Source organism: Pongo abelii, chromosome 14 (genome assembly GCF_028885655.2).
Source record: "Pongo abelii isolate AG06213 chromosome 14, NHGRI_mPonAbe1-v2.0_pri, whole genome shotgun sequence".
Classification (NCBI taxonomy): domain Eukaryota; kingdom Metazoa; phylum Chordata; class Mammalia; order Primates; family Hominidae; genus Pongo; species Pongo abelii.
The window spans coordinates 36,205,197-36,232,746 of NC_071999.2; the positions used below are offsets into that span (position 1 = coordinate 36,205,197).

Sequence of the window (27,550 nt, forward strand, 5' to 3'; positions counted from 1 at the left end):
TAAAATTTTGAACTTTTAAGCTGCATTTTGGCGTGTAAGCTCTTACAACACTTCAAAACTAAAAAGAAATGAACAAATTCTATATATTTTATAAGAAATAATACGTTGTAATTTTTTTTCTTGCCTTTTCTAGGTCATTGTGGAAAGACATTTGCCATTTTGGAAAGATTTCTGAATCGTAGCCAGGACAAAACAGCATGGTTAGTCATTGTGGATGATGATACATTAATAAGGTAAGGAGTCATTCTCACCCTAAATGGCTTTAAATTCTACATATATTCATATTCAGAAAACTAGACGGGTACTTTTTCTGGCCAAGATGAAGTAACGGGGACGGGGTTTACCCTTCTATCTGAACCAATCCTCTAAAAGAACAAAATATATAAAACAAAGGTTTTTAAGACACTGAATATTAGGTGCAAAGGAAAATGATCCAAAAGAAACATGAAGTGAATGAGGTGAGTTCTATGACTGCCAGAGCTGACTGCCTTAAGAGAATTCCAAGTTACTGCTTAGGGAGGGAGCACCAGATGGAACCTGACAGACTCTGTGGGCGGAAAAGATGGAGCTGTGAGTCTCAGGAGACCAAGGCTATTACAGTTTGCAGGACAGAGTACCAGAGAGGAGAGAGCTATACAGAAAGGGAACACTGGAGGTAGGTGAAGAGCCCCCTTATGTATTCAGTAGAGTATTGATCAGTGCATATGTGTGAGGAAACTACCCGATGCTGGGGAAAGACCCAACCAGATTAGAGGTAATTGTGCCTGACACTCACACATGCCTGGGCTGGAAAACCCCTGTTCACAAGGTATTGAGAACAGCATGTGAAAGGGTCTTGCCTCAATAGAGGGGATAGTTAACTCTAGACTAAGCACTTTTCTAGTCCTGCCTAACATATCTGAAAAGCAAGAAGATACAAGAAAATGAATCTGTTTCCAAGTAATAGACTGTGTCTGAGAACAAAACTCAAGAAGACTTACAGAAATACAAAAATAACCAACATCTAATAAAGTAAAATTCATAATGTCTGCCATCCAATCAAAAGTTGCCAGGCATACAAAGCAGCAGGAAAATACAGAAGTGAAAAAAAATTAGCTTATTGAAATGGTTTCAGAATTTATACAAGGTTAGAATTAGAAGTTATTAAGCTGTTACTATTAAATAGTTATTATACCTCTATTCCATATGTTCAAAAAGACATGGAATGGCTCTTAGTCTTAAATAAGTTGAAATCATACCTCTATAGATGAAAACTACATTCTCGTTTGAGGTGAAAAACCCACTGGATGGGTTTAATAGCAAATTCATTTAAGAAGAAAGTATCAGTGAACTTGAAGACATTGCAATAATAACTATCCAAAGTGAAACACAAAGATAAAAAATAATTTTAGAAAATTAACACCATCACTGAGCTGTGGGATAATTTCAGGTTGCCTTGAATATATGCAATTGAAATCTCCAAAGAGAAGGGGCACATAATTATTTAAAGAAATATTTTTCAAATTTAATGAAAACTGTAAACCCATAGATCCGAGTCTCAATGAACCCCAGGCACCATAAGCACAAAAGCAGAGAACAGCCACCTCCAGGAATGCCATAATGGACACTTAGGACAGTACCCACTGCCTTGCTCTAGGCAGCTGTGGAATTGAGGACTAGCATGCTCAACCCATTGTAGCTACCTGCAACACCAACATGGACCTCTTGAGTCTCAGTGGGTTGCTCCACCACCACTGCTGCCATCATTCACATCATACCAGCTGCTCAGGGGGCTGACAACACACACCTAGCCCACTGCTCTCATTACTAGCTTCTAATCAAGGAGTTCACCTGCAGGCCCAAGAATCAGCCATTCAGAACTCTCTAACACCACAGCCAGCATAAGCTGCTCAGGGCCTAAAAACAGGCATATTCACCCTTCTGCTGCCACCACTGGGGCCCAAAGACTGACTTAGTTGGCATCCAAGTCCCCAGCAAAATTTCACAGCCTCGGCTAATAACCATACCCTAAGCCACTGAGGAAATTACACATACCATGGACCTTGTGTACTACTGAAAAAGTCACAAAAAGACCATACTACAACAGCACCAAAAATAAAAGCCAAGGTGTCTTACTTAACCAACAACATATATACATCTTCAGGAAAAATATTCTCCCCTACAAAAGCAATTTTTAAAAATTGGAACAACAATACCAGATATGCAGATATCAATGGAAGGTAACAGGAAACATGAAAAAGCAAGAAAATATGATACCAGTAAAGGACCACAACAATTTTCTGGGAACAGATCCCAATCAGTAAGAATTCCTTGAAATAACAGATAAAGAATTCAAAATATTGATTTTAAAGAACCTCATTGAGGTACAAGAGAAATCTGAAAACCAGTACAAAAATAAGAAAATGAATTCAAGATGTGAATGAGAGGTATACCAAGGAGACAGATATCTTTAATTTAAAAAAACCAAACAGATTCTGGAACTGAAAATTCATTGAAGGAAATACAAAATACATTTGAAAGCTTCGGTAATAGACTAGACCAAGCAGAAGGAGGAATTTCAAAACTTGATGACAGATCTTGCGAAATAATTCAGCCAGACAAAAATAAGGAAAAAATGAAAAAGAATGAAAACAGCCCTCAAGATGTCTAGGACTACACAAAATGACCAAACTTATGAATTATCAATATTTTTGAGGGGGAAGATAGATCAAAAACTTTAGAAATCCTACTGAAGGAAATAATTGATGAAAATGTCCCAAACTAGCAAAAGAGTTAGATATTTAGATACAGGAGATCCAGTGATCTTCATGTAAATACATTGAAAAAAGGACTTCACATGGCATATTCAGAATGTTTAAATTCAAGTGAAAGAATCTTTAAAATTAGCAAGAGCAAAACCATCAAGTCATGTATAAAGGACTAATAATGGACTTTTCAGCAGAAACCTTATAGGCCAAAAAGAATGAGATGGCACTTTAGCCATTGTGCTAAAAGAAAAAAAAAAAGCTGTGAGCCAAGAATTTTATATCCTGCCAGAATAAGCCTTATAGATAAAGGGGAAATAATCTTTCCCAGACAAGGAAATGCTGGGGAAATTTGTCACCACTAGGTATGGACAAAGCCTCACATATCAAGATTAACCTTGAATATAACTGGATTAAATGCTTCACTTAAAAGATACAGATTGCCAGAATGGATTTTTTTTATTGTTTTATCTGGCATTTTCCAATAACATTGGTAGTATTTTTTTTAATTATACTTTAAATTCTGGGGTACATGTGCAAAATGTGCAGATTTGTTACGTAGGTATACACGTGCCATGGTGGTTTGCTGCACTCATCAACCCGTCACCTACATTAGGTATTTCTCCTAATGCCATCCCTCCTCCCCTAGCCCCCCACCTTCCAACAGGCCCTGGTGTGTGACGTTCCCCTCCCTGTGTCCAGGTGTTCTCATTGTTCAACTCCCACTTATGACTGAGAACATGCAGTGTTTGGTTTTCTGTTCCTGTATTAGTTTGCTGAGAATGATGGTTTCCAGATTCATCCATGTCCCTGCAGAACATGAACTCATCCTTTTTTATGGCTGCGTAGTATTCCATGGTGTATATGTGCCACATTTTCTTTATCCAGTCTGTCATCGATGGGCATTTGGGTTGGTTCCAAGTCTTTGCTATTGTGAATAGTGCTGCAATAAACATGTATGCATGTGTCTTTATAGTGGAATGACTTATAATCCTTTGGGTATATACCCAATAATGGGATTGCTGGGTCAAATGGTATTTCTAGTTCTAGATCCTTGAGGAATCGCCACACTGTCTTCCACAATGGTTGAACTAATTTACATTCCCACCAGCAGTGTAAAAGTGTTCCTGTTTTTCCACATCCTCTCCAGCATCCGTTGTTTCTTGACTTTTAATGATTGCTATTCTAACTGGCATGAGATGGTATCTCATTGTGGTTTTGATTTGCATTTCTGTAATGACCAGCGATGAGCTTTTTTTCATGTGTTTGTTGGCCACGTAAATGTCTTCTTTTGAGAAATGTCTGTTCATATCCTTCATCCACTTTTTGATGGGGTTGTTTGTATTTTTCTTGTAAATTTGTTTAAGTTCTTTGTAGATTCTGGATATTAGCTCTTTGTCAGATGGATAGATTGCAAAAATTTTCTCCCATTCTGTAGGTTGCCTGTTCACTCTGATGATAGTTTCTTTTGCTGTGCAGTAGCTCTTTAGTTTAATTAGATCCTATTTGTCAATTTTAGCTTTTGTTGCCATTGCTTTTGATGTTTTAGTTATGAAGTCTTTGCCCATGCCCATGTCCTGAATGGTATTGCCTAGGTATTCTTCTAGACTCTTTATGGTTTTAGGTCTTACATGTAACTCTTTAATCCATTTTAATTTTTGTATAAGGTGTAAGAAAGGTTTCCTGCTTATGGCTAGCCAGTTTTCTCAACACCATTTATTAAATAGAGAATCCTTTCCCCATTGCTTGTTTTTGTCAGGTTTGTCAAAGATCTGATGGTTGTAGATGTGTGGCATTATTTCTGAGGCCTCTATTCTATTCCATTGGTCTGTATATCTGTTTTGGTACCAGTACCATGCTGTTTTGGTTACTGTGGCCTTGTAGTATAGTTTGAAGTCAGGTAGCCTGATGCCTCCAGCTTTGTTCTCTTTGCTTTGGATTGTCTTGGCTATATGGGCTCTTTTTTTGTTCCATATGAAATTTAAAATAGTTTTTTCTAATTCTGTGAAGAAAGTCAATGGTAGCTTGATGGGGATTGCACTGAATCAGTAAATTACTTTGGTCAGTATGGCCATTTTCACAATACTGATTCTTCCTATCCATGAGCATGGAATGTTTTTTCATTTGTTTGTGCCCTCTCATTTCCTGAGCAGTGGTTTGTAGTTCTCCTTGAAGAGGTCCTTCAGATCCCTTGTAAGTTGGATTCCTAGGTATTTTATTCTCGTTGTAGCAATTGTGAATGGCAGTTCACTCGTGATTTGCCTCTCTATTATTGGTGTATAGGAATGCTTGTGATTTTTGCACATTGATTTTGTATCCTGAGACTTTGCTGAAGTTGCTTATCAGCTTAAGGAGATTTTGGGCTGAGACGATGGGATTTTCTAAATATACGATCATGTCATCTGCAAACAGAGACAATTTGACTTCCTCTCTTCCTATTTGAATATCCATTATTTCTTTCTGTTCCTTATTGCCCTGGCCAGAACTTCCAATACTGTGTTGAATAGGAGTGGTGAGAGGGGGCATCCTTGTCTTGTGCCGGTTTTCAAAGGGAATGCTTCCAGCTTTTGCCCATTCAGTATGATACTGGCTGTGGGTTTGTCAGAAATAGCTCTTATTATTTTGAGATACATTTCATCAATACCTAGTTTATTGAGTGTTTTTAGCATGAAGGGGTGTTGAATTTTATCGAAGGCCTTTTTTGCATCTATTGAGATAATCATGTGGTTTTTGTCATTGGTTCTGTTTATGTGATGGATTACATTAATTGTTTTGCATATGTTGAACCCGCCCTGCATCCCAGGTATGAAGCCAACTTGATCATGGTGGATAAGGTTTTTGATGCGCTGCTGGATTTGGTTTGCCAGTATTTTACTGAGGATTTTCACATCGATGTTCATCAGGGATATTGGCCTGAAATTTTCTTTTTTTCTTGTGTCTCTGCCAGGTTTTAGTATCAGAATGATGTTGGCCTCATAAAATGAGTTAGGGAGGATTCCCTCTCTTTTTATTGTTTGGAATAGTTTCAAAAGTAGTGGTACCAGCTCCTTTTTGTATCTCTGATGGAATTTGGCTGTGAATCTGTCTGGTTCTGGGCTTTGTTTGGTTGGTAGGCTATTAATTATTGCCTCAATTTCAGAACTTGTTATTGGTCTATTCTGGGATTTGACTTCTTCCTGGTTTAGTCTTGGGAAGGTGTATGTGTCCAGGAATTTATCCATTTCTTCTAGATTTTCTAGTTTATTTGCGTAGAGGTGTTTATAGTATTATCTGATGGTAGTTTGTATTTCTGTGGGATCAGTGGTTATATACCCTTTATCATTTTTTATAGTTTCTATTTTATTCTTCTCTCTTTTTTTCTTTATTAGTCTAGCTAACAGTCAATTTTGTTAATCTTTTCAAAAAACCAGCTCCTGGATTCATTGATTTTTTTAGAGTTTTTTTGTGTCTCTATCTCCTTCAGTTCTGCTCTGATCTTAGTTATTTCTTGTCTTCTGCTAGCTTTTGACTTTGTCTGCTCTTTCTTCTCTAGTTGTTTTAATTGTGATGTTAGGATGTTAATTTTAGATCTTTCTCGCCTTCTCCTATGGGCATTTAGTGCTATAAATTTCCCTCTAAACACTGCTTTAGCTGTGTCCCAGAGGTTCTGGTACATTGTGTGTTTGTTCTCATTGGTTTCAAAGAACTTATTTCTGCCTAAATTTCATTACTTACCCGGTAGTCATTCAGGAACACGTTGTTCAGTTTCCATGTAGTTTTGCGGTTTTGAGTGAGTTTCTTAATCCTAGTTCTAATTTGATTGCACTGTAGTCTGAGGGACTGTTAGGATTTCCGTTCTTTTACATTTGCTGAGGAGTGTTTTACTTCCAATTATTGGTCAGTTTTAGAATAAGTGTGATGTGGTGCTGTGAAGAATGTATATTCTGTTGATTTTGGGTGGAGAGTTCTGTAGATGTCTATTAGGTCCGCCTGGTCCAGAGCCGAGTTCAAGTCCTGAATATCCTTGTTAATTTTCTGTCTCGTTGCTCTGTCTAATATTGACAGTGGGGTGTTAAAGCCTCCCACTATTATTGTGTGGGAGTCTAAGTCTCTTTGTAGGTCTTTAAGAACTTGCTTTATGAATCTGGGTGCTCCTGTATTGGGTGCATATATGTTTATGATAGCTCTTCTTTTTGCATTGATCCGTTTACCATTATGTAATGCCCTTCTTTGTCTTTTTTGATCTTTGTTGGTTTAAAGATCTGTTTTATCAGATAGTAGGCTTGCAACCCTTGCTTTTTTTTTTTTTTTTTGCTTTCCATTTTCTTGGTAAATCTTCCTCCATTCCTTTAGTTTGAGCCTATGGGTGTCTTTGCACATGAGATGAGTCTCCTGAATACAGCACTCCAATGGGACTTGACTCTTTTATCCAATTTGCCAGTCTGTGTCTTTTAAATGGAGCATTTAGCCCATTTACATTTAAGGTTAATATTGTTATGTGTGAATTCGATTCTGTCATGATGCTAGCTGGTGATTTTGCCAGTTAGTTGATGTGGTTTCTTCATAGTGTCGAAGGTCTTTATAATTTGATATGTTTTTGCAGTGGTTGGTACCGCTTTTTCCTTTTCATATTTAGTGCTTCCTTCAGGAGCTCTTGTAAGGAAGGCCTGGTGGTGGCAAAATCTCTCAGCATTTGCTTGTTTGTAAAGGATTTTATTTCTCTTTCGCTTATGAAGTTTAGTTTGGCTGGATATGAAATTCTGGGTTGAAAATTCTTTTCTTTAAGAATGTTGAATATTGGCACCCATTCTCTTCTTGTGGCTTGTAGGGTTTCTGCTGAGAGATCCACTGTTAGTCTGATGGACTTCCCTTTCTGGTTGGCCCGACCTTTCTCTCTGGCTGTCCTTAACATTTTTTCCTTCATTTCAACCTTGGTGAATCTGACGATTATGTGTGTTAGGGTTGCTCTTCCTGATGAGTATCTTTGTGGTGTTCTCTGTATTTCCTGAATTTGAATGTTAGCTTGTCTTGCTAGGTTGGGGAAGTTCTCTTGGATAATATCCTGAAGAGTGTTTTCCAACTTGGTTCCATTCTCCTCATCACTTTCAGGTGCAGCAATCAAACATAGATTTGGTCTTTTCACATAGTCCCATATTTCTTGGAGGCTTTGTTCATTTTTCATTCTTTTTTCTCTAATCTCGTCTTCACACTTTATTTCAGTAAGTTGGTCTTCAATCTCTGCTATCCTTTCTTCCACTTGATCGATTAGGCTATTGATACTTGTATGTGCTTCACAAAGTTCTCATGCTGTGTTTTTCAGCTCCATCAGGTTATTTATGTTCTTCTGTAAACTGGTTATTCTAGTTAGAAATTCGTCTAACCTTTTTTCAAGGTTCTTAGCTTCCTTGCATTGGATTAGAACATGCTCCTTTAGCTCGGAGGAGTTTGTTATTACCCACCTTCTGAAGTCTACTTCTGTCAATTCGTCATACTCATTCTCTGTCCAGTTTTGTTCCCTTGCTGGTGAAGAGTTGTTATCCTTGGGAGGAGAAGAGGCATTCTGGGTTTTTTTGGAATTTTCAGCCGTTTTGCACTGTTTTTTCCTCATCTTCGTGGATTTATCCACCTTTGGTCTTTGATGTTGGTGACCTTTGGATGGGGTTTTGTGTGGACATCCTTTTTTTTTGATGCTGATGCTATTCCTTTCTGTTTGTTAGTTTTCCTTGTAACAGTCAGGCCTCTCTATTGTAGGTCTGCTCGAGTTTGCTGGAGGTTCATTCCAGACCCCATCTGCCTGGGTATCACCAGCGGAGGCTGCAGAACAGCAAAGATTGCTGCCTTTTCTTTCCTTTGGAAGCTTTGTCCCAGACGGGCACGTGCCAGATGCCAGCTGGAGCTCTGCTATATGAGGTGTCTGTTGGCCCCTCCTGGGAGGTGTCTCCCAGTCAGGAGGCACAGGGTTCAGGGACCCACTTGAGGAGGGAGTCTGTCCCTTAGCAGAGCTCCAGTGCTGTGCTGGGAGATCCACTGCTCTCTTTAGAGCCAGCAGGCATAAGTCTGCTGAAGCTGTGCCCACTGCCACCCCTTCCCCCAGGTGCTCTGTCCCAGGGAGATGGGAGTTTTATCTATAAGCCCCTGACTGGTCCTCTGCCTTTCATTTAGAGATCCCCTGTCCAGAGAGGAGGAATCTAGAGAGGCAGTCTGGCTACAGCAGCTTTGCCTAGCTGTGGTGGCCTCCACCCAGTTTGAACTTCTAGGCAGCTTTGTTTATACTCTGAGGGGAAAACTGCCTACTCAAGCCTCAGTAATGGCAGACACCCCTCCCCCCACCAAGCTCGAGCATCCCAGGTGGACTTCAGACTGCTGTGCTGGCAGCGAGGATTTCCAGCCAGTGGATCTTAGCTTGCTGGGCTCCGTGGGGGTGGGATTCGCTGAGCTAGACTACTTGGCTCCCTTGCTGTAGCCCGCTTTCCAGGGAAGTGAACAGTTCTGTCTCACTGGCATTGCAGGCACCACTAGGGTATTAAAAAAACTCCTGCAGCTATCTCGGTGTCTGCCCAAATGGCTGCCTAGTTTTGTGTGTGAAACCCAGGGACCTGGTGGTATAGGTACTTGAGGAAATATCCTGGTCTGCAGGTTGTGAAGACCATGGGAAAAGCATAGGATCTGGGCTGGAATGCACCGTTCCTCATAGCACAGTCCCTTGGCTAGGTGAGGGAGTTCCCCAACCCCTTGTGCTTCCCAGGTAAGGCGACGCACCCCCTGTTTCTGCTCGCCCTCTGTGGGCTGCACCCACTGTCCAACAAGTCCCAATGAGATGCGCCAGGTACCTGCATTGGAAATGCAGAAATCACCTGCCTTCTGCATTGATCTCACTAGGAGCTGCAGACCGGAGCTGTTCCTATTTGGCCATCTTGCCAGCCATCTCCTGTTTTGTTTTGTTTTGTTTGATAATTATTTCTCAGTTCTGGAGGGCTAGAAGCCTGAGATCAGGGTGCCAGCATGGTTGGATTCTGGTGAGGGCTCTCTTGGGTTGCAGGCTGCTGACTTCTTGTATCCTCAAATGGTGGAAAGAGAGCAAGCTAGCTCTGCGGCCTCTTCTCCGAAGGGCATGAATCCCATTTATGAGGTCTCCACCCTCATGATCTCTTCACCCCCCAAAAAAGGTCCCACCTCTAAATACCTTCATATTGGGGATTACATTTCAACATATGATAAAATTTGGGGGGAACACAAACATTCATTTCATAACAGCTACTAGTCTTCTCTTAGTATAGATTATCAAATACTAAGAAAAAGAAGGGTCTGTTTTTCAGTAGAGATGATGGAGAAATACTGTAAAATTATGTAACTTTTTTTTTTATCACCATCTGGTTCATCCACAGTATGTTTCTTTTTCCTTTTTTTTAATTGTGGTAAAGTACACACAACATCAAATTTACCATCATAACCATTTTTAAGTGTACAGTTTAGTAGTATTAAATACATGCATAATGTTGTGCAGCCATCTCCATAACTCTTTTCGTCTTGTAAAACTGAACCTCTATATCCATTAAAAAATAACTGTCTATACTCCCCTAACCCCATTCCCTGGCAACCATCATTCTATTTTCTGCCTCTATGATTTTGGCTACTCTCAGTACCTCATATAAATGGAATCATACAGTACTTGTTTTTTTTTTGTGACTTGCTTATTTTACTTAGCATAATGTCCTTGAAATTTATCCGTGTTGTAGCATATTGCAGAATTTCCTTCCTATTTAAGGCTGAATAACATTCCTTGGATACAGTATGGATAGACCATATTTTGCTTATCCATTCGTCTGTTGATGGACACTCCATCAACATGGGGTTGTGGGTATGCACCCAGAAATTGAATGACTAGATCATATGGTAATTCTATTTATAATGGAACCATCACACTGTTTTCCCATAGAGGTTGTTCCATTTTACATTACTACCAGAAGTGCACAAGGTTTCCAGTTTCTCCACATCCTTGTCAACCCCATTATTTTCTGGGTTTTTTTTTTTTTTTTTTTGATAGTTGCTATTCTAGTGGGTGTGAATTTTGATTTGCATTTCCCTAATGATTAGTTGGTTAGGAAAAAACTGAGCTATTTTCCCCTCTGTTCTCACACTGCAATAATCATCAACACAGAAGACAACTTCTGTGACCAAAAGTGTGGAGCAGGGAGATTTCTCCTACCCACCAAGCAATCAATCAGTTCTGCAGTGGACACCAAATGGGTGTCCTCTAATTCAGTTTTAACACTGTCTACCTGGAGATAGTGCCACTTCCCACAGTTTGAGGGCTCAGTCCCCAAGACTGCCCTACCACCCCATACACCAGACACCAGTCATTAAGTCCAGGCCTCCAGAACTTCTGACTGATGAGCTTCACGTCGGGGTTCTTACAGCCCCCTCTGTGGGTTTATTTAATTTGCTAGAGTGGCTCTCAGAACTCAGGGAAACACTTTCTCACATTTACCAGTTTATTATAAAGGATATTACAAAGATACAGATGAAGAGATGTGTAGGGTGAGGTATGAGAGAAGGGGTGCGGAGCTTCCATGCCCTCCAGTAACCTCCACATGTTCAGACATCCTAAAGCTCTCTGAAACCTGCTCTCTTGGGCTTTATGAAGGCTTAATTATGTAGCCACGATTGATTAAACCATTGGCCATTGATGATCAACTTGATTTTCAGCTGCTTTCCCCTCCCAGGAGATGGGGGGTGGGACTGAAAGTCCCAACTCTCTAATCATGCCTTTGTCTTTCTGGTGACCAGTCCCATCTTGAAGCTGCCGGTCGGTGAACATTAGCCTACAAAAAGATAGCAATTTGGACGTTCCAAAGATTTTAGGATTGGTATGTCAGCAAATTGGTGATGAAAACCAAATATATATTTCATAATATCACAGCCTACCCTCAGTCTTCAGATACCTTACATCAAAAGAACATACACCTCAAAAGATATTGCCACATTAGAGTCTCACTCCATCATTAATAACTAGTCTAGTCCACTATATTGTATTAATGTTTCCCAGGGTGAGTCCACTCAGGTTTGCAGGCTTCCCTTCAATCTTGTCAGGTTCCAAAGCTGGAGCGGTCTTGGCAAACAAATAGCTTTACCTTTTTAGATATCTGTTATAATTGAGCTGAGAGACAATGTCATGTTTCTCTGAGTGTCTTTCAAGGTGTTAATGTAATGTTGGATTTCCCTCAATTTATAACCCATTATTCATCCCTTTACCCTCAACTACTATTTCTCTTTCTCTCCGTTAATACCCAAATGTTTCCACCTTTGGAAGAGACATCAGAATCACTACTGTTCTGGTTTAGACTGCAGGCAACAATGCTAGTCTAGCAGGTGCCCTCTCCTCAGTCCACTCCCATGCAGATAGGGTAAAGTTACTTAGGTGCACAGCTAGTGGATTATTTTTACCACCAGGCAATATAGCTGCATTCACTCTTAGCCCCAGCTTTGCTAAATGGGGTGAAGGAGCAACACAGTCACATCAGGCCCTAAGGAATTTTGACATAAGCTTTAAAAACATAGTTATGGTTTTTTGCTTAGAAATCAGCCCTGCTTCCGGCACTGGCAGTTGCAGGCCTGGTCCTAGGACCACTATGTCAAGTAGGAGGGAGAGAAAAGGTTTTAGTGAGCTGATTTAGGGAAGAAAGAAAAAATGATCATTATTCCAATGTACTCCTGCCTTGGCAAGATTTGCATAGTCATCCAAGCATCCTCTTCACCCCTTCTTCTCCAGACCAGCCTTAGAAAAACAGGAACATCTAGTGGGCAGACTCCTTTAGTCCCACTCATGTTGAGTATGAGCACACACTCTTGAAGGCGTGTAAGCCAGCCTTTTATGTTTCCAGTGTTTTAATTACCTGTTCTATTCATCTATCAAACTATGACTCTGAGGAGACTATCTCTGTGCCCATTGTTGGACATTATAGGCTGTACAGTGTGTTCCTTGGTCTGAAGAAATGACGACTGGCCATACAAATCCATGCAATATCTTCTGTTTAGTTGTTTTTTTAGTGGTACTCAGAGTGTTTGCATGTTCCACTGAGTAAGCAAAAGCCATGCCAGAGTCAGTGTCTATTCCTGTCAAGACCCATTTGTAGCCCCATAGGGCCACTAGCACCAGTCTCTGTATTGCCAGCTTTGTTTAGGACCTTTGCACCAGGGAATCTGCCCCATAGCCATTATCAGTCTCTGTCTTTTTTTCTGGTGGAGAGAACAGTTCTTATTGGCATTTTGTGCCTGAGAGGATGCAAAAGGAACATGTCTAGATTCAGCCCATCTCTGCCTGCTGCTGTACCCCCATATCCACTAATTTCATGGATCCAGGTGGCCACCTCAAGGAAGTCCACAGGGATACCTGCTTGTCAATTCCAGTCACCTTCCAAACCTGGAAAGGGGCTCTTCTGATTGACATTGACTTGTTCTACTTTAATGCACCCCTCAAATGTCCATGGGGCCATGCTTCATATGGGCATCCTTTTAACAGGCCAAGTATCCATTGCCCTCTTGCCTAACTGTATGGGCAGGTGATTGGTCACTGCCTATGAGTTAGTAAAATCCCAAACACAAGTGTTTCTACCACTGTTCAATTCTTCCATTACTGTTAGGAAAATGCATCCAATACAGCCCACCGAGATTATTTGTTTTTACCTCCTTTGGTCAAAATAGCAGACTTCCAAACAGGATGGTATTCATTTACCCTGGAATTGAATTGCCATCCTCAAACCAAGTAGCTCTTGGTTGGTCAATCAAGAGCTGCTTACAGGGTAGTGTAGAATCCAGTGGCTCCTCACGTAGTTCCAGAGTCAGTTTTAGGGGAAAAGAGGCCCTCTGTTTGTTAGGTTCTCCTCCTTGCATTCCCCAGGTAGCATGATCACGTATAAATTCTGTTTTATAATTGAATGGGCATTGCCTCCCTTATTAGAGTGTTCCTCTGACATCACCCAAAACAGCATGGGCATTTCAGATGTAAATGTAATTGCCCAATGTGTTCTTCCTGCCTGCTGCACAGATAAAACCAGTTCATTGAGACTGTAATATTGCAGTAAAGAAAGAGTTTAATTAATGCAAGACTGGCCAAGTGGAAGGACTGGAGTTATTACTTAAAGTAGTCTCACTGAGAACTCAGAGACTAGGGTTTTTTGGATAATTGGGTGGGCAGGGGGCTAGGGAATGGTTACTGCTGATTGGTTGGGAATGAAGTCCTAGGGATGTGGAAAACGGTCCTTGTACAATGAATCTGCCTTTGGTTGGGGACCACAGGACTGATTGAGTCATGAGTCATGGGTCTGAGTGGGTTCAATTGGTTGCCAGAAGGCAAAAATCTGAAAAACATCTCAAAAGACCAATCTTAGGTTCTACAATAATAACGTTATCTATAGGAGCAATTGGGGAAGTGTCAAATCTTTTGACCTCTGTCCACATGATTCTTGAGCAGTAAGGGATGATAAAAAATACACTTTAGCAAAGTTCAGGCCCCTCCCCTGATCCTAATCTTGTGGTCTTTCATTAGTTTTTGGTCCCTGAGCAAGGAGGAGATTAGTTTTAGGGAGAGACTGTTAGCATCCTTGCTTCCAAGTTAAACTATAAACTAAATTCCTGCCGTGATTAGCTTGACCTACGCCCAGGAATGAGTGAAGACAGCCAGCCTGTGAGACTAGAAGCACGATGGAGTCAGCCAAGCTAAATTTCTCTCACTGTCATAATCTTTGCAAAGGGGGTTTCATCAAGATCACTTTATGTCCTTCAGTCACAGGGGTAGCCTCAGTTAATGTCCTGTAGCAAGGAAGTAAATGCCCTTCAAGTGGAAATTCTCTAGTTCAAAGTCCTAGTAGTCATTGCTGGGTGGCACTCAGAAACCTTTGCCATAAGCCACAGGAGGTACTCTGCAGAGGGCTATCAAATGGGGAAGTTGTCCCCACCAGCTCTTCAGTTTCTATTCTGCGCTATGTGGGCCTGGGCAATCTTAACTGGTTCCAATTTTAGCATGTTCCATTAATACTGCTCAAAGGATTTACATACCTTCTGTTTTACAGTACTGGATAGGGGGAACATTTCCCAGTCAGTTAAAATGTCTCTTCACATAATGCAGTCAGGTAAAAGAGATAAAACCATTTCACATGAAGTACGTTCAAATATGGCGGCTTTCATAATCCTAACAACCGTTACACTTTTATGTTCTAGTCCCAGGAATTTCTCCTTTTCATCCCCAGATCATTTTACCCTTTCTTTTGCAAAAGGCTTTGGGTCCCCAGCCTGGAGTCCCACCAGGAGACCCTGGCCTCTCTCTTAATTGTTACCTTGATTAACCAGTCTAACAGGTAATTATAGGTGGGGTTTCTCATTTTAATCTTTATCTTCTTGTCTTTAAAAGTTCTCCAAACTGGGGGAAATGCAGCAAACTGGTTTGGGCCCTTAAATGTTGAGAGATCAGCCAGGGGTCCCTTTCCTCCACTCTGTCTTTAATAATGTTGTATTAAGACCTTTGTTTTAACCCCATCAATTTCTACTTTATTCATTCCATTTTTTAATAACCACCTAAATATGTCCACCCTCCTGGGGTGAGTCCCATGGCTCTCCCCTTTCTTTTTCCTCTTAACTTTCATTCCTATCAATGTTTTCTTTATTCATCTTATTTCTTACAAACCATTTAAAAATTTCCACCTCCCAGGATGAGTCCTTCGACTCTCCCCTCTACCCTTCATCATTTTCTTGTTAATTAACCTAATGTCTTTATTAGCATCTGTAAGACCTCGAGGTAAAGCTTAGACCGCAAATTTGATAAGGCTTTTGGAACTGTCTTGGTTTTGCAGCAGTAAGGTTATATGAGGTGCCCATGCAAAATGGGCCCCTTTAACAACAGCATGTACCATGGCCTGGATAACGGGCATATTCAGTGGGTGGATATCCCAGTTATCATAAAACTAGTCCCACATGGCTTATGTATGAAATGTATCAGCTGCATAATTTGGGGTGTTTTACTTGGCATTTATAGGTAGAGTCTGGAAGTCCCCCTTCTTAGGGTAAACAGATCTTACAGTGGCTTTTATTCAGTCCACCAGGCTTGCTGTTCCCTCAGGAATAACCTCCTGTGTGTCTGGATTATGTACACCCATGTGCAATTGTTCAGCATTGAGTTGTGGGTCCTGCATCAAACCAAACATGCTCTTCCATTCTCCAGCATTCAAAACCAAAGATACTGCCTCTAAATTAGTTATTCTCATAATCCATTTTTATAAAGGTTCCTCAAGAGGTGGTTGATACAGATCTACAAAATGGAATACTTCCTTTACACCATACCCTCTAGTTTCAATAATTATTTGGTTCTTCCCTTCTCCCACATTGACTTACCCTCTTGGTCACCACAGGTCTCAGAGGTACTTTGTGTTGTTCCTGCATAATTTTGCCCTTGTGCTGTGGTTCTGAGGCTAGTGGCTGAAGCTTAGACTCACTGAAATCTAAGTTTGGTGTATGTAGCGTCAGGGTCTAACCCAGCACTCTTTTAATTTTATTTTAGCTAGTATAGATAACAATAATCAAGGGATTGAATAGTTTGCTTTTTTCTGATTAGTTTGCATTTTCTTGTGCATCCGGTGAACCAATTCTTCATCTCTAAATTCCATTGGTAACTTTTACCTTTAGTAACTCAGCAGAGCACTGTGACTTCATATCATAGGTGATCGTTTGGCCACCCAGGAATCAAGGGTTTCTCATCTCCCAGGCTTTTATCCTTTCTCTTCTCAAACCAAATGTTTCTCTGAACCTGAGCCATTCTAGCTAATCCCACTTCACTAACATCAATTGTTCCTGAAAAACTCTCAGAACATTTTTTTCTGTGTTCTTATACCACAACAAACAATGAGGAAGACTTCCCCCCAGCAAACAAGCAGTCCTCTTCCTGCTGGGTGTCCTCTAATTCAATTCAGTTCTGACATCATCTGCCTGGAGATAGCCTTAGATCCCACAGGTTGACGGCTCAGTCCCCAAGACTGCTTCCCCAGACACCAGTCATAAGTCCAGACCTCTAGATCTTCTGACTGACTAAGTTGGGGCTCCCACAGCCCCTTCTTTGGGTTCCTTTAATTTGCTGGAGCAGCTCACAGAACTCAGGGAAACACTTAGGTTTACTGGTTTATTGTAAAGGATATTATCAAGGATGCAGATGAAGAAATGTGTAGGGCAAGGTATGGGGGAAGGAGTGTGGAGCTTCCATGCCCCCCTTGGGTGCTCGAACCCCGGGAATCTGCACATGTTTAGCTATCCAGGAACTGTTCGAACCCTGTCCTTTTGGAGTTTTATGGAGGCTTCATTATATAGGCATGATTGACAACCATGTGAAAATGTGATTGAACAAAAAGCCCATGTTCTAAACCCAGAAAGACCTCCTTATTCAGACTTTTCTTGGCCTCTCTGTGTAGTATTTCTTCCTCTAGGTTATGGGGCAGGACACTGTCTGGAATTAGAGTCTTTTGACCCACAATCAGATTAAATTCCTACCTTGGGCAGGTACAAGGACATTGATAGAAGCAAGAGGCACACAAATTCCTAGGCATAAAGGGCCAGGTCCCCAGTGAAACCCAACCTTCAAGCCACAGACAGCCTGAAGCATGACAGCCAGGCTGTCAGCTCAGGGTAGAGTCCATAGCCAGGAGTGAGAACTTCCTCGATGCCTTTTAGCTAATCAAATGGTGCTTTTCCCAGGCCCGCCTATGGACCAGTCAGCACACACTCCCCGATCCTGAGCCCATAAAAACCCCAGACTCAGCCACATATTGGGACTACCTGCCTTAGTTAGGGTACCCTCTCACACAGAGGGCTACCCACTTTGGGTCCCCTCTCACACAGAGGGCTACCCACTTTGGGTCCCCTCTCGTGTTGAGAGCTGTTCTTTCATTGAATAAAACCCTCCTCCACCTGGCTCACTGTGCAGTGTCTGTGTAACCTCATTCTTCTTGGATGTGAGACAAGAAACTGGGACCCGCTGAACAGTGGGAGTGAAAAGGGTTGTAACACTTTCCTGGCTGGCTCACTGAGCTGAGGGTGGTGACACACTCCTGTTCACTAGAGCGGCAACCCTTCTGGGGGCCTAGACCTCAGGATTCCCTGAGCCAGAGCTGTAACACTGTAATCCTCCCACCCTTTGCTGGTGCTAGGCAGCTGCCCCACATGATGGGAACTGGCAGCGGTGGGGCTGGGCCAGCCCAGGAGCCACAGGCTGGAGTGGGGCAGCAGGACCAAATGACCTGGGACATGCCCCCATTCACCAAAGCATGCAGATGGTAGGAATGAATGAGCTATAACAGGAACAAGCTGTGATGCTTCCTGGGGGCTCAGAGCTTAGGACTCCCTGAGCAAAAGGGTAACACCCCTTGGGGCTCCGCAGTTGCTGGCATCTCAAAGTTTTCAGGCTCTGCTGCATCCCCCACCCCTTGTCCAGATGCTGGCACCCAAGGCAGAAGCCAGTCACAGCGTGCCCAGCCCAGCTATGGGCTGAGCACAGAGCCACAGCAGGTGTGGAACCTGGGCCAGTAACATGAGCTAAGCGTTGCCTGCCAGGCTTAGTGGGCAGAGCAAGTCTAGTGGCAAGCCCAGAGCCGAGTGAGGCCCCGGCCAGAGGTGCCGCTGGCTGACCGTGGAGATTTCTGGCTGGTGAAGCAGCACTGAAAGAATCTTGTGTCAACAGGAGAAGGTCAGAGAGAGAAATTGTTTCCTGACATCTGCTCCTGAGGCCTAATAAAGCAACCCAGCATTATAATAAAAGACTAACAAGGGCTATGGGAGTTAAGAGCCAGGAACTCTGGGTGAAAACCAATATATATGTATTAGTCCATTTTTACACAGCCAAACCATATCAATATATAATCATAATATCACACCAGGACAGTGGACAGCTCAGTAGTCTGACAGCAAGAATATAATGCTCAATTCTAAACTGGAGAATGTAAACACAGCAAGGAAATCCTGGATACAGCATTGAATTGTACCATGCTAGACTGGCTGCTGCTCTCCGTGATTATGATCTGTCACACATCAATAAGAGACCTAGAACTTGCTTTCCTGAGAGCAAGAGAGGAGTAGTTTTGTTTGTAGGACACAGTTAATTTTGAAGCGACTAACCTAAAGGATAAGCATATTCTTTCTCAACCACTTTGTAAAGCTGAAAGTAAATTTAGTAGCCTAGAAATTGATCTCCATCATACAAGAGATGCTCTCAGAGAAAAGACCTTGGTTTTAGAATCTGTACAAAGAAACCTAAGCCCTCATGCATGGCACCAGGTCGGGGATAACCAGGTCCACAGGTCTTTATGTATTTCCACAATGTCAGACTTTTACTGATGCTATTTCAGCCACAAAAGCCATGAGCTACATGGAGTTCCCAAGGAATCGATTCTCAGTACTTCCTTTTCAGTCAGTAGAGCCATAGGCACACAGGTTTAAGCCACTCCACAAGTCAGTCAATATTGCAAACCATAATAGTATACTTAATATATAATTTTATAGATTAAACTTCCCATAACAAAGTAACATTTAACATCAAGGAAAAGGGGATAGGAAAAAGGGTTAATGAACCACTCCAGGGAGAGAGAGATTGACAAAAAGAATATCCTGGTCTGGGCCAGGCAGTCCCTCAGTCTTGCAAGGAAAAGACTTTGATGTGGGCAGAGCCTTCAGTGGCAGATGCCAGGTGCTTATCACAAGTGACAGCAAGACTGTCAGTTAAGATGGCCGTTTGAGCTGCTGAAATCTTGCTCTTTCTATGGCCACAGAGTCCTCTGGTGAGGACTGAAAATGGAGGAATGTGCTTGGTTATGTCCTCATTTGATTGAATAGAGTCTTTATTGATCAAGCAAAACATCTGGCCCCTGTTGGCAAAGTGCCTAATGAAATGTAAGATGGAGTCTTTTTCTGAGATGAAGTTACTTATGTCAAGGATACTCTATGTGTAAGCCAAACGCAGTGTTAAATGAAGTAAATCAAACAAATGTATTAGAATGAATAAGATAAAGTAAGTAAATACATTGGAAAGCAGAAGTCGTAAAAGAGGGATTATCTTGACTACAGAGTAAAAATAGAAAGCCCCAAAACTTATATGGAAACAAATTTAGTACAACAAGAATGTGGAAACAAATTTAGTACAAGAAAGAGACTAAAGAAAGAGTAAACAAGATATAGTAGAAAAGTTAAAAGAAAACCTATCTTTGCAGACACAAGCAGCATCTTGAGATAACTTAGTTAAGAGAGAATAAAGTTGCTTCAATAAGAAGTCGCAGGGAGCTGAGAAAGATCTGAAATCTGAACTCTTGAAAATAAAAACTTTCCATAAGACTAATAAAACTGAGTTGGAAAAATATAAGCAGCTCTATCTACAAGAATTAAAACTTAGAAAATCATTGGCAACTAAACTAAACAAAACCAATGATAAAATAGCAGAGGTTAATAGCAAACTCCTTGTGGAGAACAGCAGACCAGATTTTTACACCACTCTTATTATGAGGCAGTCCTAGAGTCACCTTGTGTGCCGAAAACAGGATAGTGTTCAAAGAACATTTTCTAGTCACTCAGAAACCATCAACATTGTCAGTGGCCTTGACCTTCAGACAGATATAAACCTGATTGGAAGTCTTGTGAACTCTTTGAGCACCAACACTTGTCACTGGTCAGAGTTTCTTTTCATATATTAAATTCGTTTTCTTCACTTTCAACTTTAGCTTTATTAGCTAGGGTATTTTTATAAGACTCATGAGTGGGGATGGGAAAGGTGATCTTTTCTTGTACTTTGTTTTGTTCTTACCCATCCCTCCCACCAAAAAATGAGACACCAGAACCGTTAATGTTACTATTGCTCTGTGAGAAAAGATATCTTGGTGAATAATTTAGAGACAGGGCTCAGAAGAAGAGAGGAAAATGTGGGAAAGTTTGGAACTTTAGCCTAGAGACTTGTTGAATGGCTTTGCCCAAAATGTTAATAGTCATATGGACAATAAACTACAGGTTGAGGTGATGTCAGATGGAAATGAGGAACTTGTTGGGAACTGGAGTAAAGGTGATTCTTGCTGTGTTTTAGCAAAGAGACTTGTGGCATTTTGCCCCTGCCCTAGAGATCTGTGAAACTTTCAACTTGAGAGAGATGATTTAGGGTATCTGGTGGAGGAAATTTCTAAGCAGAAAAGCATTCAAGAGCTGACTTGGATCCTGTTAAAGGCATTCAGTTTTATAAGGGAAGCAGAGCATAAAAGTTTAGAAAATGTGTACCCTGAGTATGCAATAGAAAAGAAAAACCCATTTTCTGGGGAGAAATTCAAGCCAGCTGCAGAAATTTGTGTAAGTAGCAAGGAGCTGAATGTTAATTCCCAAGATGGGGGAAATGTCTCCAGATCATGTCAGAGACCTTTGCAGCAGCTCCTTCCCCTGCTCCCCTCCCTTCGCATCACAGGCCCAGAGGCCCAGGAGGAAAAAGTGGTTTTGTGGGCTGGACTCAGGGTCCCCATGCTGTGTGCAGTCTAGGGACTTGGTGCCCTGCATCCCAGCCACTCCAGCTGTGTCTAAAAGAGACCAAGGTACAGCTTGGGCTGTGACTTCAGAGAGTGGAAGCCCCAAGCCTTGGCAGCTTCCATGTGGTGTTGAGCCTGCAGGTACACAGAAGTTAAGAATTGAGGTTTGAGAACCTCTGCCTAGATTTCAGAAGATGTGTGGAAATGCCTGGATGCCCAGGCAAGTTTGCTGCAGGATAGCAGCCCTCATGGAGAACCTCTGCTAGTGGGGAAGGGAAATATGAGATCGGAGCCCCCACACAGAGTCCCTACTGGGGCACCACCTGGTGGAGCTGTGAAAAGAGGGCCACCGTCCTCCAGACCGCAGAATGGTAGATCTACTGACAGCTTGCACCATGCACCTGGAAGAGACGCAGACACTCAGTGTCAGCCCATGAAAGCAGCCAGGAGGGAGGCTGTACTCTGCAAAGCCACAGGAGAAGGGCTGCCAAAGACCATGGGAACCCATCTCTTGCATCAGTGTTACCTGGATGTGAGACATGGAGTCAAAGGAGATCCTTTTGGAACTTTAAGATTTGACTGCACCACTGGATTTTGGACTTCCGTGGGGCCTGTGGCCTCTTCATTTTGGCCAATTTCTCCCATTCAGAATGGCTGTATTTACCCAATGCCTGTACCTCCATTGTATCTAGGAAGAACTAACTTGCTTTTGATTTTACAGGCTCATAGGTGGAAGGGATTTGTCTTGTCTCAGATGAGAGACTGGACTATGGACTTTTGAATTAATGCGGAAATGAGTTAAGACTTTTGGGGACTGTTGGGAAAGCATGATTGGTTTTGAAATGTGAGGACATGATATTTGAGAGGGGCCAGGGGTGGAATGATATGGTTTGGCTGTGTCCCCACCTAAATCTCAACTCGAATTGGATCTGCCAGAATTCCCACATGTTGTGGGAGGGACCCAGTGGGAGGTAATTGAATCCTGAGGGCCGGTCTTTCCCATGCTCTTCTCATGATAGTGAATAAGACTCATGAGATCTGATGGGTTTATCAGGGGTTTCCGCTTTTGCTTCTTTCTCATTGTCTTTTGCTGCCACCATGTAAGAAATGCCTTTTGCCCTCTGCCATAATTGTGAGACCTCCCCAGCCACAAGGTGGAACTGTAAGTTAAACCTCGTTTGCTTCCCAGTCTTGAGTATGTCTTTATCAGCAGCGTAAAAATGGACTAATGCATTAAATTGGTACCAGGAGTGGGGTGTTGCTGAAAAGATACTCAAATATGTGGAAGTGACTTTGGAACTGGGTAACAGGCAGAGGTTGGAACAGTTTGGAGTGCTCAGAAGAAGACAGGAAGATGAATGAAAGTTTGGAACTGCCTAGAAACTTGTTGAATAGTTTTGACCAATGAAGTCCAGGCTGAGGTGGTTTCAGATGGAGATGAGGAACTTATTGGGAACTGGAGCAAAGTTCACTCTTGCTGTGCTTTAGCAAAGAGACTGGTGGAATTTTGCCCCTGCCCTAGAGATCTGTGGAGCCTTAAACTTGAGAGAGGTGATTTAGGGTATCTGGTGGAAGAAATTTCTAAGCAGCAAAGCATTCATGAGGTGACCTGGCTTATTCTGAAAGCATTCAGTGATATTCATTCACAAAGAGATGGTTTGAAATTGGAACTTATTAAAAGGGAAGCAGAGCATAAAGGTTTGGAAAATTTGCAGCCTGACCATGAGGTGAAAAGGAAACCCCATTTTCTGGGGAGAAATTCAAGCCAGCTGCAGAAATTTGCATAAGTAACAAGGAGCTGAATGTTCATACCAAGACAATAGGGAAAATGTCTCCAGGGCATGTCAGAGATCTTCACAGCTGCCCCTTTCATCACAGGCCCAGAGGCCTAGGAGGGAAAAATTGTTTCATGGGTCTGGCCCAGGGCCCCACTGCTCTATGCAGCCTTGGGACTTGGTGCCCTGTGTCCCAGATGCTCCAGCCATGGCTAAAAGAGGCCAAGGTACAGCTTGGCTTTTGCTTCGGAGGGTGCAAGCCCCAAGCTTTAGCAGCTTCCATGTAGTGTTGGGCCTGCAGTTACACAGAAGACAAGAGTTGAGGTTTGGGAACCTCTGCCTAGATTTCAGAGAATGTATGGAAATACCTGGATGTCCAGGCAGAAGTCTGCTGCAGGGGTGGGGCCCTCATGAAGAACTTCTGCTATGGCAGTGCAGAAGGGAAATGCAGGGTTGGAGCCCCCACACAGACTCCCCACTGGGACACTGCCTAGTGGAGCACTGAGAAGAAGGCCACCGTCCTCCAGATCACAGAATGGTAAATCCAGTGATGGCTTCCCCTGTGCACCTTGGAAAAGCCACAAGCACTTAATACCAGCCTGTGAAAGCAGCCACGGGGGCTGTCCCCTGCAGAGCCACAGGGGTGGGGCTGCCCAAGGCCTAAGGAGCCCACCTCTTGCATCAGCATGTCCTGGATGTGAGACATGGAATCAAGGAGATTTTGGAGGTTTTTTATATATATATATATTTTTTTTTTTTTTTTTTGAGACAGAGTTTCACTCTTGTCACCCAGGCTGGAGTGCAATGACGCGATCTCGACTCACCGCATTTGGAGGTTTAATATTTAATGATTGCCTGGCCAGGTTTTGCACTTGCATGGGGCCTGTGGCCCCTTTGTTTTGGCCATTTTCTCCCATTTGGAACAGGAATATTTACCCCCTGTATCCCCATTGTATCTTAGAAGTAACTAACTTTCTTTTGATTTTGCAGGCTTATAGGTGGAAGGGACATTTCTAAGTGGTGTAAGTTCTTAAAACGTAGAAAAAATAGGCTTTCTTAGCACTACCCTTTGTGTCTACTTAAAAAAGTCATTTTTGGATTTTATTTTCCTATAAATTCGTTGTTTTCATCTGGACAGCAGCTGCAGTTGCAGGCATTTTTATGACCAACTCATGGATAGTCTTACTTTAGAGAACCCAGACGAATACACTGCCCTTTGTAGGCTATTGTTGGTAACGTGTGTTAAAGGCAGATAGGGGCCAAAAGGTATTCAAAAGTATAAGCAATTAGACACAAAAAGTTCTCAGACTTGGGTGGCCTTATTGAGGGAAACATAAGCATGGTTGTGCCTCATTATCTGAGGATTTCTAGGATAGCCTCACTGCCCAAATTCTCTTCCCCACCTGCCAGCCAGGGGCCCAACGTGCATTTGTGTCTCAGTGGCTCCTTTTTAGGCCATCAGGAATTTTTTTGTTAAATACCAAGTTCATCTGAAAAGATGTGAGGATTAGTTCACACTCACTTGGAAACAGGACTGGTAGAAATAAGATCTAGAGCACACTGGCCTTCACTTCAGTAACTTCACTTCAGTAACCTGCCACTCTCAACACACAAATCAGGCAGCCGTATTATGGCAGGGGCTTGTAAAAACTGAGGAACAACCCCTCGTGTCTCAGTTTCTCTTCTGTTTCCAGTAATGTACAGTTTCATGCATTCTTTTCTTTTTTTGTTGTTGTTTAAAAATTTTATTTATTCTATAAGTCACTCAAATTTCTTCTCTTAACTATTTCGGTTTAGTATTACACAGTATACAGGGCGGGATGTAAGAACCATAAACTATTCCGTAACCACATTTGAATCAAATAATCATGATTTGTGTTCCCTTTGGCATCTCAGTATCTCCAGGCTCCAGCACTTGCTTAGCTGTTATGACTCCGGCGAGCCTGTGTTTCTGGGAGAGCGCTACGGCTACGGCCTGGGCACTGGCGGCTACAGCTACATCACGGGAGGAGGAGGGTAACTATGATCACAGCTTTCTTCAACTACTTTAAACATAAACTTCCCTTTCCACACGAGAGGTAGGTCTCTGGCACTGGAATCTATACTGATATGTGAGTACTCTGTGAATGGTGGTTGTTACTGTAATAGGAAAGTGAACATTATATTTGCTAAATATTAAAAGAACACACAGTAAAGAATATTTTAGACCTTGAAGAAATGATATAAAAAAGTATGTCATACTTGCTAGATGTCCCTAACAATGGTTGCTTCTAGGCAGCCAACTAGTTTTGATTGTCTGTTTAAATGGAAAAAAAAAAAATTGGTTATAGATTTTAATCTCAGAGAATAAGCCATTAGACTATTAAATTATGTAATGCTTAATAAGTCACCTTTGGGGAAAGTGTAGTATAGAAGCTTACTTATGCGATTAAGTAATATTTATGTAGGATTTATAGGTTTTAAATAACAGTTAAAAATCAATGTTTTAAATGAAGCATCTGCCTAGTCTCTTACAAAGAAAGATTTTAACTTGATTTATATGGGTAAATCAATTAAGCAGTTTTCCCTATTACTTCTGTAGTCTTACTATTGGTGCGTGTAGGCAAGATCTTATCAACGGTAGTCATTTAAATTCACTCAGTAGATATTTGTTGCATGTCTTCTGTGTGCCAGGCAGCATTCTAGTTTATAATCTAATGGATTATACACTTCTGGAGGGCTAGGACCTTAAATTCCTACTTTGCAATTCCCTAGATTGGAACAATTCCTACAGGAACCTGCAGGATCTCAACAGTCCTACTACAGGCATCCTGATTTGGTTTAGCCGATTCAGTGGTGAAGATAACACGGTTATGGAGGTGGCTCTTTTGTAGTGATAACCAAACCTGAGCATGTGTGCTGATCTTTGTTAGACAATGGCTTGCATCTACCTGAGGTCATTAACAACAGGAGGGGGAGTCCAGGGAGGCCTTTGAAAAGACACTAGAGTAAGCCCAAGGAGTGTTGACCTCCTTATCAAAAAAGGTTCAAGCTATTTGCAGCCTTACTGTAATGCATCGGGCTTTCTGGGTGAAGAGTTAGAGCCAATTAAGGATCAGAACATGGCACCCATTGAGATGTTCCACTTTGAAAGTGGCCCTGTTATTTGTATATGGGTTTATATACTTTATAGCATGATGGTGTTCATATAATATTTTTAACACAGAAGTGACTTGTTATGTGATTTCTGCAAGAAAACCATTTTGTTGTCTTCATTGCATATTGGATTTAGCAGTTGTTTCCAAGACTGGCACTCAAGGCCTTCTGAAACCTCACTTTACCTTACCTATCTAGCATTGCCTTTCATCATCCCAGTTGGTTGTTCATTCGTTCAACTGGCCTTGTGTGGACCAGGCACAGGGAATGCACAGATGAAAGCTGCACAGCCCCTTCCCCACAGGAGCTCACAGGCCAGTGCCAGATTTGCAAATATATTGCATAATTGTCACTGCTCCCCCTTCCCTTGCCCCTGGCAGGCCCTGCTAGACCACCAAGGTGGCACCTTTAACTTGTGTGCTCAGTGTCTACTTTGCTCCTGGGTACTTCCCACCACCTCTAGTTTTGCTGTCTTAAAACTTCTCACCACCACCATGCCATCTCCTTCCTACCCTGCGGAACATCTTGAGTTCACTACTCCATCTCCATTTTCTCAGCTTCATGCTCAGCCTTCTAAGAGTCATAAACTCCCAGCCTCCTAAACTACCTCACCAAGGTTTCCAGCAACCTTGCTGTAGCTAAATCAAATTAATAATTTCCAGTTTTTATCCTATTTCACTGGCAGCCTTTAACACCAGTGACTGTTGACCTGAAACACCCCTTTCTCTTGCTTTCCAGAGTGCCATCCTATCCTTGTTCATCCTTCTTTGTGGTCATTCCTTCTCAGTTGTTTCTGTCTATCCCTTCAATGTCTTGTGTTATGCAGGCATCTTTTCTAGTCCTCCTTCTTACCCTGTGTTGTCCCTGGGTGATCTTATGGCTTGATGCTGAATGTACCCAGAACTCTTTCTCCAGCCTAGAACTCTGCTGGCCTCCGGATTCATAGATTCAAAGGACATCTCCGCTTGACTGATTGACAGACACATCACACTCAACACCTTGCCATTTCTGACTGTAACCCCTGATTTGTTCTTCCAATGCCCCCCTCTCAGGGAAGACATTGGCATATATGAGTTCTTACCCCAGGAGTCTGTGAGTCAACTCTCACCCTTTCTTTCCTTCTTTCCCCACTCCCTGCAATCAACTGAATCACCCAGTCCTGTCCATTTTATTTCCTAAATCTCTCTTCCATCAGTACTTCTCTCTACCTCCAGTAATCTCAACCAGGTCACTGTCATTTCCTATATGAGTTCCTGCCACAGCCTCCTGTTCCCCTACTTTTTGGTCTTAAACTCCGCTCCATGCTGTTGTCCACACTATAGTCAAAGGGACCTTCCTAAAAGCAGATCTGGTCCTCTCTCCCCTCTGCTCAGAGGCCCTCAGTGGCTTCTCA

At 42.1% G+C, this 27,550-nt stretch overlaps 1 protein-coding gene across 5 annotated transcripts in view; it reads left to right on the top strand.

Moving 5' to 3' along the window:
* Nucleotides 1-27,550, top strand: part of B3GLCT (beta 3-glucosyltransferase) — a 131,560-nt gene that overhangs the window by 92,663 nt on the left and 11,347 nt on the right. For all 5 annotated transcript variants that reach the window (XM_009248541.4, XM_009248539.4, XM_054528633.2 and 2 more), the window contains 2 exon segments: nt 134-233; nt 24,919-25,038. In XM_009248541.4, coding sequence (XP_009246816.1) covers nt 134-233; nt 24,919-25,038 — 220 coding nt within the window.